At 46.6% G+C, this 13,435-nt stretch overlaps 1 protein-coding gene across 1 annotated transcript in view; it reads right to left on the bottom strand.

Annotated features, from left to right (window-relative positions):
- Positions 1-3,972: 3,972 nt before the first annotated feature.
- LOC105984710 (chromosome unknown open reading frame, human C1orf115) overlaps positions 3,973-13,435 on the bottom strand; it is a 9,739-nt gene continuing 276 nt past the window's right edge. The window contains exons 2-3 of the mRNA XM_013014989.1: positions 13,339-13,434; positions 3,973-6,405 (exon numbers count right to left, since the gene is read on the bottom strand). Of these exons, the coding sequence (XP_012870443.1) occupies positions 6,286-6,405; positions 13,339-13,434 (216 nt within the window). The 3' untranslated portion in view covers positions 3,973-6,285. The remainder of the gene's footprint in view (positions 6,406-13,338; position 13,435) is intronic.

Genomic DNA, 13,435 nt, shown 5'->3' with positions numbered 1-13,435 from the left:
TGATTGGTCAGCAGAGAACCAAAAGCTGCCAACCAACCCATTTCTTTGCCCTCTAGATAGTCTGTCTGCAGCCTGTCCAGCCTGGATGCTGCATCCTGTCTCCTGCAGATCTCCAGCCCAGCTCCTCTGCAGCTCCAACCAACGTAGGGCAAGCTGGGTGTCTCATCTAGATCATGAGCCTGAAAAGGTAAAACCCATTACAGATAGACATGGAGCTGTATCTGTCTTCTCGCTCCCCTCCCACCGCTCCAGTATCCTTCCCTCCCCCTCTCCCCAGCCTGGCCTACCCCATGGTTCTCAAAACTGCTTATTTTTTCTCTGCCGGGGTGGCAATATCCACAACATCTTAAATGCTACCTTTCTGTCTTTTTCCTTTCTTTCAGTGCTGGGGATCAAACCCAGGGCTTTAGCACGGTAGGCCAGTGTTTTGCCACTGAGCTATGTACTCTCATCTCCAATGCTAATGGTTCTTAATACACATCAAATAAGCCTCAGATGCTATTTGCTTGATGTCACAAATGGCATAAAACCAAGTCCTGGAATTCAAAAAAGTTCAAGAGCTTGTTCATGCAGAATGGCTTCCCACAGCCGCTGGGGCCTTGGTGTGTAGCTCTGGCTCCAAGCATGTGACATTACCAGTCAATGGGGACAGTGACTGTAGTTGCAGAAAAAGGCCACAGAAGTATGGTAAAATCCCCAAATAAACTCAATACTATTGACTGGAGGGACACAACTTCCTTCCTTACCTTTCTACATTCTCCTACTCTACAGTTTGGCCAGGGCAAATTAGCCGATAAGTAACCTTGGTGTTTTGAAATTCCAAAGTATGACAGGCTGGTCAGCACCTCAACTTGTTCTTGGAGTCCTTCTATCACCTGGACCACAATAATGCAAACAGGAATGCAGGGTGGGTGTGATTACATTTAAAGTCTCTTTCCTTGTGGTCACTGAAGATATCAGGAGCCTGAGAAGAAATGGAGATGAGAGCTAGCCGAAGCAAGCAGAAAGAGCACAACTTTGCGTCCTGGTTTTGCACCTCCTGGCATTATGGAGTCATGTGTCAAAGGCTGGGTTCCCATCAACAATGTTCAGAGGTGGGGTCCTTGGGGAGTGATTGGATCATGGATTCTCTTTATCTGAAGGACGGTATCATTGACAGAGTCATAACTTGGTTTATTAAGAGTGATTAAGTGTAAGAAGTCACTGGGAAGGTGCCTTAAAATTGCATAACTTGCTCCTGGCCTCTGGTCTCTGTACTCTCTCTGTCTCTCTCTGTCTCTCTCTCTCTCTCTCTCCCTCTCTCTCTCTCTCTGTGTCTCTCTCTCTCCCCCCCTCTCTCTCTCTTCCTCTCTCTCTGCTTCTTGGATGCCATAAGGTGAGCAGCTTTCCTCTACTCTGCTTAACTGTCATATTTCTGACTGGTCACCAACCTAAAAGCAAATGAGTCAGCCAGTCATGGACTCTTGAGACTCTAAAACCATCAGCCCAAATAAACCTTTCCTCCTTTAAGATATCCCCTCCCAAGTGTCTGTCACCCAGCATCTGTACAGGACCGGCCAGTCCCTCCTCCTGCGACCCGGGCCGCCCCCAGACCTCCTAACACTATTAATTTATGAAACTGTTTTCCTCAGCGCAGTTTTGTTTTGTGTGACCATTGGATTACAAACTTTATTTAAAAATACAAAAAAAAAAAAGATATCCCCTCCCTTTGCCCTGACCCAAATATTTTGTCACAGCTACAAAAATCTAGCATGCCTGATCATGGAGTTGAAGGTGACTTCTTTAACTTCTTAAAAACTTTGGTTTGCTCATCTATAAAACCAAGAGAATCACTGATGTTACATTGAAACTGGAATAGAATGGAAAATTAAATAAAATGATGTCATTAATCACCCAGCACAGTGTCTTGTGTATCCAATAGATGTTAAATGTAACTTAGTGCTCTTCTCTGATCCCCTGTGCCTCAACCTTGTAACTAGGGAAGCAGGTATGGGACTCTATAAATATCTTACTAATTAAAATAAAAATACTGGAAAGAGAAATTCAGGTCTGATTTCGTATGGAAGAATGAGAGGCATGAAGAAAGTTCATAATTAACTTGCATGTGCTTTTCTGCTCCTTTCAATAAAGAAGATATGTTTGTAAACATAATGGATAGGTTCCATCCAATAATTTTTATATAAACTATGTTTTGTATTTGTTTTACTTTATTAAAAAATTTAAAAGACATCTCACCACTATTTTTTTTTTTGCTTTGGTAACAATTCTAAATATCTTTTTTTTTTTAAAGGCAATGCTGAATTTATTTTTTCGGCTTTTTTTTCCTTTTTGCTTATGTAGTGCTGAGGAATCGAACCCAGGGCCTCATGCATGCAAGGTAAGCGCTCTACCACTGAGCCACCTTCCCAGCCTCTCTAAATATCTCTTATGGCAAGCCAAAACCAAAACCAAGTTACTTGTCTTGGTTATGAGTGAGAAAAGCAGAGCCTAAGTAGAAGTGATTTACCCTGGCTTTGAAGAGCCAGTGAAGGAAATATGAGCCCTTCAGTGCTATTTCTCTTCAGTACTTTGGCTCAGACTCCTCCCTTTACACACACACACACACACACACACACACACACAAACGCACAGTCTGGGGATCCAACACTGGCATGCTAGGGAAGATCTCTGCCACTGAATTACAGCCCCTGCTCTCATTTTTAATGTCTGGTGTGAAACCAGATGCTTTTGTTTAGAATCTTGTTACCAGATTATGTAAGAAGAAGCACCTGAGAAATACCTCCAAAAAAAGCAAAGCCAGTCCTCAAGATGCTGAATTCTTAGCCTAATTTTTGTCTCTAGATGGAGCAGAAGGTTGGAAGGCATGATGTAGCCCAGGGGGCACAGATTGGGCTCAGGCCTCCAGCCATCTGCCCTTTGTTCTCCTACTGCTGCTCCCCCAGACCTGCCCCTCCACCCCTGCCCGGCTGGGGCTCTCACCAGGCTCTGGCACTGAGCCCCGGGGAAGATCTGAAGAGATCTCCTTTTCCTCTTGGCTCTCATGTTCATTCAGCAAGTAGTCTCACTCATAACCTTACCTCTATTTTTTTTTTAAAGAAAAACAGTATTATTTCCAGCTCCACATTTCCATATGAATGGTCAATGGAGTTGGTGACTTTTTTTTTTTAAGACGTAGAATCCATCTGGCTTTTTGGCAAAGACTTGAGCCCTTCAAATACAGCCCCCCCCCCGACTTGGATCTACCTTTAATTGTAAAAATACAGGGAGCTCTATAAAGTATGAAGACTAATTTCATTTCTCTGTACTCCTGCAGAGTAAGGGGCCAGAGGTAAAGGTCATATGTAGAAACCCTCTAGCGGCAGCTGCCTAAAACAGTTTCCCAATGCTTCGGCCATGCCTGGTGAGGTTGCTTTATAAATAAGCCTAACCAGGGGACCTGTGACCCCTGAACCTGATCCTGTGATGGTTACCTAAGACCACCAGCCACCTCCTCTCTACCTTACCACCACTAAGACCTTTCTTATTGCATCTTGGAGGAGGCAGTGAGCAAGCATGCCCAGCTGGCACCCTGCAGTCCCCCTCCACAGCCTCCTCCTGCCTTGCGTCTCTCTGGCAAGTGAGTCTCAAGGCCTGGAATTCCTCAGGCAGGGCAGAGGGCAGCTGGGTCAGACTTCTCAGTTATGTGGGGGGAAGTGGAGCCTCCTGGTCCCACGCTGGACTCTCTTCAATCCAAATTGGAGGTTCTAGAAATGTTTTATTTCAACACATGTGTGAGCAGAGGCCCCTGCATCCCCAGAGCATCTTGTGAGGGCTTCTGGTAAAAGTCCTTTAGCACCCTGGTGAGCGGCGGTCATCTTTCTCTCCTCTCAGTAGCTCTGAATTCCTACTGTCTCCCAGCCCATCAACCCCTGGGCTAGCCTGGAGTTTCAGGCAAGGAAGAGAGGGAAAAATAGCCCTCCACACACGGAAACATCAGGTAAGTGGGGCTTTTATTTCTACCACAGGGCAAGAGAAAAGATTAAAAAAAAAAAAAAAAAAGAAGCCTCTTGGACAAGTCAGTAATGGGGAAGGTTCAAAACTCATTCTCAGCAGGGTACGGGCCCAGTATTAAAAGCTCAAGAGAGAAACAGAAGGCAAGCAGGTAATCAGCAAAGTTTGATACAAGTCCTTCAGCTCAACGATCCCAAAGAGCCAGGGCTTGAAGTCTACCTGCCAGGAGTGGGAAACTGGCATCTAGGACAATCCCTGCCAGGTTTCAACTCCGGAGATTTCTGAGTTAATTCTTAACCAGACTTTCTGAGAAATTTAGGACTGGATGTGCTTGACTGTCGTTTTTTTTTTTTTTTTCCAATTTGGGGGTGGGTGGGGGGAGCTCTTCTTTGGATAGGCTCCCAGACAAAGACACAATCTTGGAACTTGGGGTGTCCTCCCCAGAGGACATAGCCAGCAGCCTGGGGCCCCACAGCATTTAGGACACCTCCCTCACTTCCAGTGAGGTGAGCCACAGCCCTCCGGGGTTCTGACTCTCTTCCCTCTAACTACACTTGACTTTTTCTTCCCGTTCACGTCTGCCTCTCCTTTTCCTCACTTCCAGCCTTGCCAAACAAGCTATAAGTATGTGTAAAAATGTGCCATTAGCAACTTTCACCACAGGATCGTTAGTTTGTTCCTTTCCTCATTAATATGAATGGTGTACGGATTGGGCCACCAAACATCTTCACCAAGCTAGCTAGAGCTACCACGCTGTCCTCTCCCCATTTCTCTCTGACCCATCTATCTATCTTCCCATCTTCACTGCCCCTTCTCTCCCACCCAGTGCCTCTTGGCTGGACCGCTGGGTGACACAGGAGTGTAGAGGCCTTCCACGCAGGCCCGAGGGCAAGAGGCTCCATTGATCCTGCAGGGAGATCAGAACAACTGGTCAGGATCTTAGACATTCTGGAAGCAGTCTGAACAGTAGCCACGGGGGTTGGCAAAGGCACATTGCAAGAGACCCTCCTTCTTCTTTGATCTTCCTAACTACTTTCAACAGTCATGACCCAAGGTCATCACATTCTTCAAAGGGCTTCTTCCATCCTTCTTGGCCCAGTGTGCCACAGCAGTCCATGAGTCAGCGTTGACATGTGTCATCCTCGTAACGATCCAAGTGAGATGTGGTGAAATGGGGCAGCGCAGCCAAGGAAAGGAGGCTACAAATGTAGCCAGCGGAAGCTACATGAGTCTCACAGAAGATTAAGCATCTGCACATTCTGCATCCTTCAGCCCCTATCTAGCATTAAAGGCTGGACCCTCTCGAGATTCACTTCCATTATTCTCCTCTATTGACCTTCTGGCCTTATTTCTACTTCCTCAGCACCTGCCTCCTACTTACTGGTACCTTCTCTAAATCCATACTTTTATTTCCTGGCTTTGTGCCCACTCCCTCATTCCCTGTGTTCCACGACAGACCACATTGAGTTGGCCTGGCAGAAAGGAGGAGCTGGGCTTTCGTCAGCATTGAATAGACGCTGCTAGGGCCTGCTAGGCATACACAACTAGCCACCCCTTTGCAGGGAAGTCTGGCCAGGTCAGATGGGGTTTAGACCAGTTACAGCGTCTCAGATCACCTGTCCTAGCTGTCCAGCCCGCCTCTGAACTTGCCCTTCCTCCTCCTCTCACAGTCAGCTACATTTTTCTACAGAGCTGGGGAAAATGACATGCTTTTTATCTACTTTAAACAGTCTAACACAACTGTGAATACCACTTTCAAAGCATTATAGCCTTCAAAGAGGGGCTTTTCCTCCTCCCTTCTTCTCAGGCCTGTAATTAAACTCCTGGTGACAGAGTGGCGGAGGAAGGAGAAATGAACGACTCCTTTGCTGCTCTCGGCAGTGAGGTAGCCCAGGGCTGTGCACACCCATCTTTTCATAACAATCTAGCAAGCCACCAGACTCCAGGTCTCCTCCATCTTCCTCCTCCAGTCACCACACTGCTTCCCTTACTTTTTCGATTTGTCATGTGCCAGCCTCCACCTTTCACAGGAAGGGTCTTCATGTGAAGCCAAGTAGCCCTAGTCCCAAACTGAATCTCAGCCTAATTCACTGCAGGATTGACCCTCGAGTCTGCCTGAAAGGCTCAGCAGACGGATGGGATGGCTCATCCCTAACACTCATTCTCAATGCAACCAAGAAGCATATATTTTCCCCATCTTCTGTGAGTCCAAGTCTGAAATGTTCCTGGATTCTCACCATCCCCAGAGCAGAGGCTTCCAGTCATTCGTCATGGCACCTGCCACAAGAACTCCAGTTAGCGCACGAAGGACACCACGCTGGTGGCCACTCCAAAGGGGGCAGAGTAGGCTGCAGCAAATCCTTGTAGGCCGATGACAATGTAGCGGCAGCCTTTGGTAATGACCTTCCCGACGTTCTGTTTTCAGAAAGAGAAAGGCAAAAGATTAAGTTGAGCAGCTTGGTAATAACTCCTGCTTAAAGTGATGGTGACATGCTTGGAGAATCCTTTTTCCTCTCTCAGGGAAAGTTCACTAGTCACTGTGTTTGACATCCCTTAGTGTCCAAGCCCACATCAGCATTACAACACACTAGGCGTGGAGAAGATGTCACCTCCGTGTACAATGCTGTAAGCTCAGTATATTTTCAAGTATCCAGAGACATTCTTAGAAACAAGTTAGGCTGCCAGTTTAAAACCAAGCCAGTTACTTATTATTATTATTAGTGGTGGTGGTTGTGGGGCTTGTACTCAGGGCCTGGGCACTGTCCCTGAACTCTTTTTGCTCCAGGCTAGGACTCTACCACTTTGAGCCACAGCTTCTAGGTCTTGAGTGATTAATTGGCGATAGGAGTCTCACAGAGACTTTTCTGCCTGGGCTGGCTTCGAACCGTGAGCCTCAAATCTCAGCCTCCTGAGTAGTTAGGATTATAGGCATGCCACCAGTGCCAAGCAATTTATGACCATTCTTTAGCCTAAAAGTTTCTGGGCCATCGGTAGGCCCGATCAAGTTGTCCTTCATGCTCCTTGTCTGGAAGCCTACCTTGCCTTCCCTCTATATCTAGGGCTCACTCCTGTCTGACCCACACATTATTCCCCATGGAATATTCTGTCATCCTCCAAATGCTGCATGCACTAAGTCCTAGGATTCCAAAACAATCGATCAGAAACTTGTTGAAGGCAATGCTTTCTCAGTGGCTGCTACTTCCTTATCTTTAAGGGCTGATGTTGGACAGGAGAAATCCAAGAAATTCAAGTGAACTACAACAGAAAAATAAAGGGCATAGTAATGGACTCACATTGGCTGCACTGTTGTCTCCCATTTCACTATTCTCAGGGACATCAGTGCCCACGTAGCCGACCAGATTCTTAGCTCACACACTTCATATCTCAACCTCACGATTTTTCCCAACCATCTGAAATTCCTGATCCCAATCATAAAGCTTACACTGACATCAAATACTGCCTGGCAAACCCAACCTACCTGATTAGTAGGCTGGCTTCTCCTTTCTTGATACAGCCTCATACTTTCCCCCTCCCCACCTGCCTACCCCTAGCCAAATGATCCCACTTCTTCTATCACTACAAAAATTCCATGTTGTCAAGGAACCTGTTCATCTTCCCAACACTGTGTACATATGACCTCTGTCCCTGCTCCTTCCTGAGGAGCCCAGGCCCTTCAAACACACCTTGCTTCCCTTCTTCAATCAAAGCAGTACTTATGTCATTTTGTAGCAAACTGTCATAGTCTGAGAGTGCCTATAAGCTGATGTTTTTGGTATTCGTTCATCCATTTTCCTCAAACTGATAGCTAAAACAAAACAAAGCTACTTTCATTTCATCTTCTGAGGTATTTTTTTTTGGGGGGGGAAGGGAATCTACTAAAGGAACTCATTAACTGAACATCGTCAAATATAGAGCTGAGAGATCCAGTATCTGTGTATTCAGTGGATCCAATCTGAGATTCTTTGATCTGAGTAAAACGAATCTCACAGAGAGATGCTAGGGTCAGAAGCATGAAAGGGTGTTCAAGCCTGAATCATGGCCCTTCCCTAAGATGCTCACCCGTTAATCCTATAACTATGTTACTGCAAAAGAGATTTTGTAGACATGATTAGTTAAGCTTCTATCTTGGATTACTTAATCCAGGGTTAATCTTCTTTGCAGTTCCAGGATAGAACCCAGGACCTCATGCAGGTCAGATAGTGTTCTACCATGGAGCCATATCTCTATCTCAAATGAAGTACTTTTATAAAGAGGGATGAAGGAGAAGTCAGACAGAGAGCAATGTAAGGGCAGGAAGCAGAGAGAGACAGGGAGAAGGAAGAGAAGAATGGGGGATTCAGAAGCTGGAAAGAGCAAAGAACTGAATCTCTCCCAGAGCCTCCAGAAGCAACAGCCCCAAGGTTTGATTTTAAGTCCTGATGTGTTGTGTGATTTGTGGCAGCTCATGCAGTGAGGGAGGCTTTCTGGGGGTTGCCGCATATTAAACTAGGCCAAGGCAAAGCATTCCTATGGCACTGCCTCTCCAGGTTCAGAAAGGAAACCATCCCTCCACCACCACGATGACCTTCTCTGAATACAAAAAATTTTCAGTGGTGAATGGGGTCAGGACCTGGGGTAAGTAAGTGGTCTATTTTTGTTTTGTCCGTCATGGGGCTTGAACTCTGGGCCTGGGTGCACTAGCTCAGGGCTAGTGCTCCACCACTTGAGCTACAGCAATCTCAACCCCAAACATGGGGATCTAACAGTTATTTCATACCTTCCATGTCCCCTCCCCAGCTGTCGTAGCTGCCTGATTAGAAAAAGTTAATTCCTTTCTGCTCTGTGGCTCTCAGGGTGCCTGGAGAAATGACTGTTATTTTAAGTTCTGAGAGTGCAGGGCCTCCTTCTTCTATGCCCAGCTCTTCAGCTCTGCCTGGGAAGAGCCCAGGCCAGGCCACCTCCCTCCATCCAGACTCACTGATCTCTAGCTGTGCGGCCTTGAACAGCTTCCTTCGCTGCACCACAGGGTAATCACAGCTTCCCAAGGTTGCTGAGAGGATTCAGAAGCATGGCACATAAAGTACGAAAGCAGGATGCCCGCGCCCTGGGGGACACACAGCAAATGCATGTTCCTTCCTCTCCCTGGTGCCCAGCAATTAGCATTTGAACAATATCACGTGTGCCATAGGAATGCTATTCTCATTACATAAAACCCACTGGGCACATGGATCTCCACAAGAGTCCTGGGCACACAGGCTTCCAGAAGGCTGAACTACCTCAGTTTAAGGTTGTGCTCTGGGGTGAGACCGGCAGTGTGGACGCACGCTCTTCTCTCTCGTGGCACAAAGGCAAAGTCTTTTACTTATGTAGAAGCAGGAAGAGGCTTGGGGGATGGGAGGGAGGAGAGGCAGGATCTAAGAAGTTAACAGGAAGGGGAATGACAAGAAAACACGTTCCTTAAAACTTGGAGCTGTTTGCAGGTTCTCGACTTAGTCCACGGAGCTCAAGGAAGATAACATTTCTGAAGGCAGGTGAGGATGGGTGGCTCACATTTGTAATCATAGCTACTGAGGAGGCTGATATCTGAGGATCACAGTTCAAAACCAGCCCAGGAAGGAAAGTCCATGAAACTGGATGTGGAGCTGTGGCTCAAAGTGGTGGAGTGCTAGCCTTGAGCAGAAAAGCTCAGGGACAGTGCCCAGGTCCTAAGTTCAAGCCCCACCACTGACAATACATAAATTAATAAATAAAAAATATTACATACATGTGTGAAAATGGAATGATGGTTCTAGTTGAGATTGGTTGGGGGGACGGTGGGGTGAGCTGAGGAGATCCATTGTGTGCAAATACAGACTTGTCAGCAATGCAACCCCCTTGTACAATAAATGGATGGCAATAAAACATATGAAAAAAATAACTAGGATTTTAAATGTGGAAAAGAGAAGTTCACCTGGTGACTAAAGTGGGTAAAAATCACCTCTCATTCTTGGTGCCAGGAGCCTGAGATCTAAGGAGCCATAACTCTTATATCCAATTAACCACCAGAAAATCATAAGTTGTGCTGTGGCTTGAGTGGTGGAGGACTCACCTTGAGCTGAAGAGCTCAAGGACAGTGCCCAGGCCCAGAGTTCAAGCCCCACGACTGACCACCCCCCCAAAAAAAATTGCCTCTCACATTTTGAGCTTTGACTGTCCGCACAGCCTTTCCCCAAAAAGAGGCTGCTGGTCTCTCTCCTTGCTGGAGCTTGGTACCCAGTTGGCTCTGAGGAAGTGGAAGCTGAACTCACTTTTTTTGACCCTTAACATGGGAATGTGGTCTCACTTGGGGTCCTGGGTCTATTGAGCTAGTATGCAACTCTAGAACTTTCCAAGTCAACTTCTCTATTCCTTTCATCGCAGATGTCATACCTTTATCTTTTAAAATCTCTTGCTGCTTTAGTTCAGGCAAATTTCATGTAAGATGAACCTAATTATTTTAGAGAGTGGACAATTCAGTGGCCTTTAAGGTATTTATAATGTTGTGTTGCTACCTGACTTATGTCAGGTCATCTTCCCCAAGGGAAACCACACACCTCATTAAGCAATTGGTCTCTATTCCCCCTTCACCCCTGACCCCATCCCAATCTGTGTTCTCTCTCGCTAGATTTACCTAGTCTGGATATTTTGTCACTAGAATCATGCAAGTCAAATTTACTATGTGTAACCTGTGGCTCTGGCTCACTCAACCCAGCATCATGTTTTTAGAGCCTGGACAATTTAGTAGCACATATTAGTACTTCATTCCTTTTTATGGCCACATAAAATCCCATTGTATGTACATGCCATATTTTTGCTTATTCATTCACCCACTGGTGGACCTTTGGTTGTTTTCACTTTTTGACTATTTGTAAGTAATGACTGTATGAACATGTGTGCATTCATCTCTCTTGGTTGTATGCCTAGTTGTGGAATGAAGTGCTGGATCATAGGTTAATCCCATGCCTAATTTTTTTGAGAAACATACAAATTATTTCTCATAAAATGCCATCATTTTACATTTCTGTCTGCTGGGTACAAGGGCTCAAATTTTTTCCACAGTTTCACCATTTGTTATTTTATGCTTGCTTGCTTTATTTATCTTTGAGTGTGTGTGTGTGTGTGTGTGTGTGTATGTGTGTGTGTGTATCTTGGTATCAGGACCTCATGTTCTTAGCTTGCTTGCTCATGGCTAGTGCTCTGCCACTTGAGCCATGCCTCCAACCCTGCTTTTTGCTATTAACTGGAGAGTGTTAGTCCCCCATTCTTCTGTCCAGGATGGCTCAAACCTCAATCCTTCAAATATTAGCTTCTTAAGTAGCTGAAATTAGATGTGAGCCATCCAGCATTGACTTTTTTTTTTCAGAGTAGTTTTCAGAGTAGTCATTCTAGCAAATAGGGTGTGGTGCTTCATTGTACATTGTTACATGGGGATTCGCTTCCCCCTACTGTCTCTCTCTCCTCTCTCTCACTCACTTTCTCAGATAGAGTCTCAGGCTGGCCTCAAACACATTTTGATTTGATTTTCTACAGCAGCTAGAAATATAGGTGTGGCCACACTGCCTGGCTTTATCTGGTGAAGTCGCAGCCCATTCTTGTGCACCTCGTGTCTATGTCACTATGATCAGAAATGTTCCCTGACTTTACATTGCATCTTGGAGGATTCATCTGCTGACCTTTGCCCCATGGAGCTCCTCAGTGGATTCCCTACTATGTCTTATCTCCATGTAGCTGTAGATTTTCTAGATCAAGGCTGCAAAGTATTTGGTTTTCACATCTCTAGTGCCTACACAAAGCCCTGTACAGAATGCGTACTCCAGAAAGTTCTCCAAACACTAGCTTCTTGACTGCGGTTTGTACATCATCAGGCTCTTGACTAGTGGCTCCTTTGTGCTCCACTGGGACAAGGAAGAAAGATGATCAGTTCAGACACGACCTTCATCCTTAAAGTCCCAAGTGAAAGTTGCTTTTCTTTTTCCAGTACTTGGGCTTAAACTCAGGGCCTGGTCACTGTTCCTTGACTTTTTCACTCAAGGCTAGTGCTCTACCACTTGAATCATAGCTCTACTTGCAGCTTTTTGGCTGTTAATTGGAGATAAGAGTCTTCTGGACTTTCCTGCCCGGGCAGACCTTGAATTTTGATCTTCTGATCTCAGCCTCCTGAGTAGCTAGGATTACATGAGTGCACCACTGGCTCCAATTGAGAGTTTTTATTAATGAATTTCACCACTGCCAGCTTCTGATCTATTCCCAAAGCTGCTCTGAGATTGGGAAGGGAAGGGCAATAACAAATTGCTGAAGTAAGGATACAGGTTGACCCATTGTAACAATGAGATGTACAAGACACTAAGTGGAAAACGAACTTTACAACTTTGGGGGGTGGGGAGGGAGAAGTTGGGGAGGTGGGGAGGGAAGGGATGGAAGGGGACAAACAAAGGAGGGGGTAACAATGCTCCATAGGAAATGTACTCATTACCTTACTCAAGTAACTGTAACCCCTCTGTACAGTATCTTTACAGTAAAAAATATGTATTAAAAAAAGAGAAGGATAAACCTCAGCAGCCAGCATGATGGAGTGGCTGCAGGTGTAATAAGAAGCCAGTGAAGTTCACAGATGACTGGACAGTAAGTCAGGCAGACCTGGTCTTTGGCGGGATACAATGAGGTGGTGGTTTGTTTGTTTGTTTTTCCTAGTGGCCTTGTCCCTGTTAAAGGAACGGGCAGCAGTGTCTACGTCTTCCAGGTAGGAACTCCTGAGAACTGCCTTTGGACTCCCAATCTCTGAGAAGGAAATGGGTCATTCTGGTCTACCATTCTTCCTTCCTTTCTCCTTCCCCATGGGTTCCCCCCACCCCCCAAGGCAAATGGCAGGATATTCCAAAGCTCCAGGGTAGAGAACAAAGAACAGGAGACCCAACAGGTGCCAATGCCTGTATTTGTGGTGCCTCGGAGCCCTGGAACCATTTGGGAAGAGTAACCCTGGCAGCTCTCAGCTAGTGGGACACACAGGCCAGGAGCGGCTCACAGTTCCTTAACTCTCCAACTGGATCGCCTTCCCCCAAGCCACCTAACTTGTGCCAACTCGTCGGTGCTCTGATGGGCAATACCCAGACGTGGATGTTCTCTCCTGGCCCAGGATTTCAACTAAATAAGACCCTTGAGGTCATTTACACCCAGCGATCCCCTCTACCTGAGGTCATTTACACCCAGCGATTCCCTCTCCCTCCCCGCCCGAGCGTGGTACTCTGGCTCTCCAACGCCTCGCGGGGTGCGCGGAGCCCCGGGGTGGGCAGGCAGGGGAAGCATCAAAGCCCCCGCCGCCCACCCCAGCGTGCGGTAGAAGCGCCCGCATACCTTGCCGTACTTTCTCAGCTTCCGCCGGTACCTCTTCGTGGGCTTGTCGGCGGCGGCGGGCGCGGGCTCCTCCAGCGGCTCGTAGCGCTCGGGCAGC

The sequence above is a fragment of the Dipodomys ordii genome, unplaced genomic scaffold (assembly GCF_000151885.1).
Source record: "Dipodomys ordii isolate 6190 unplaced genomic scaffold, Dord_2.0 Scaffold26, whole genome shotgun sequence".
NCBI classification, from domain to species: Eukaryota; Metazoa; Chordata; class Mammalia; order Rodentia; family Heteromyidae; genus Dipodomys; species Dipodomys ordii.
This window is presented reverse-complemented; position numbering and strand designations above follow the sequence as displayed.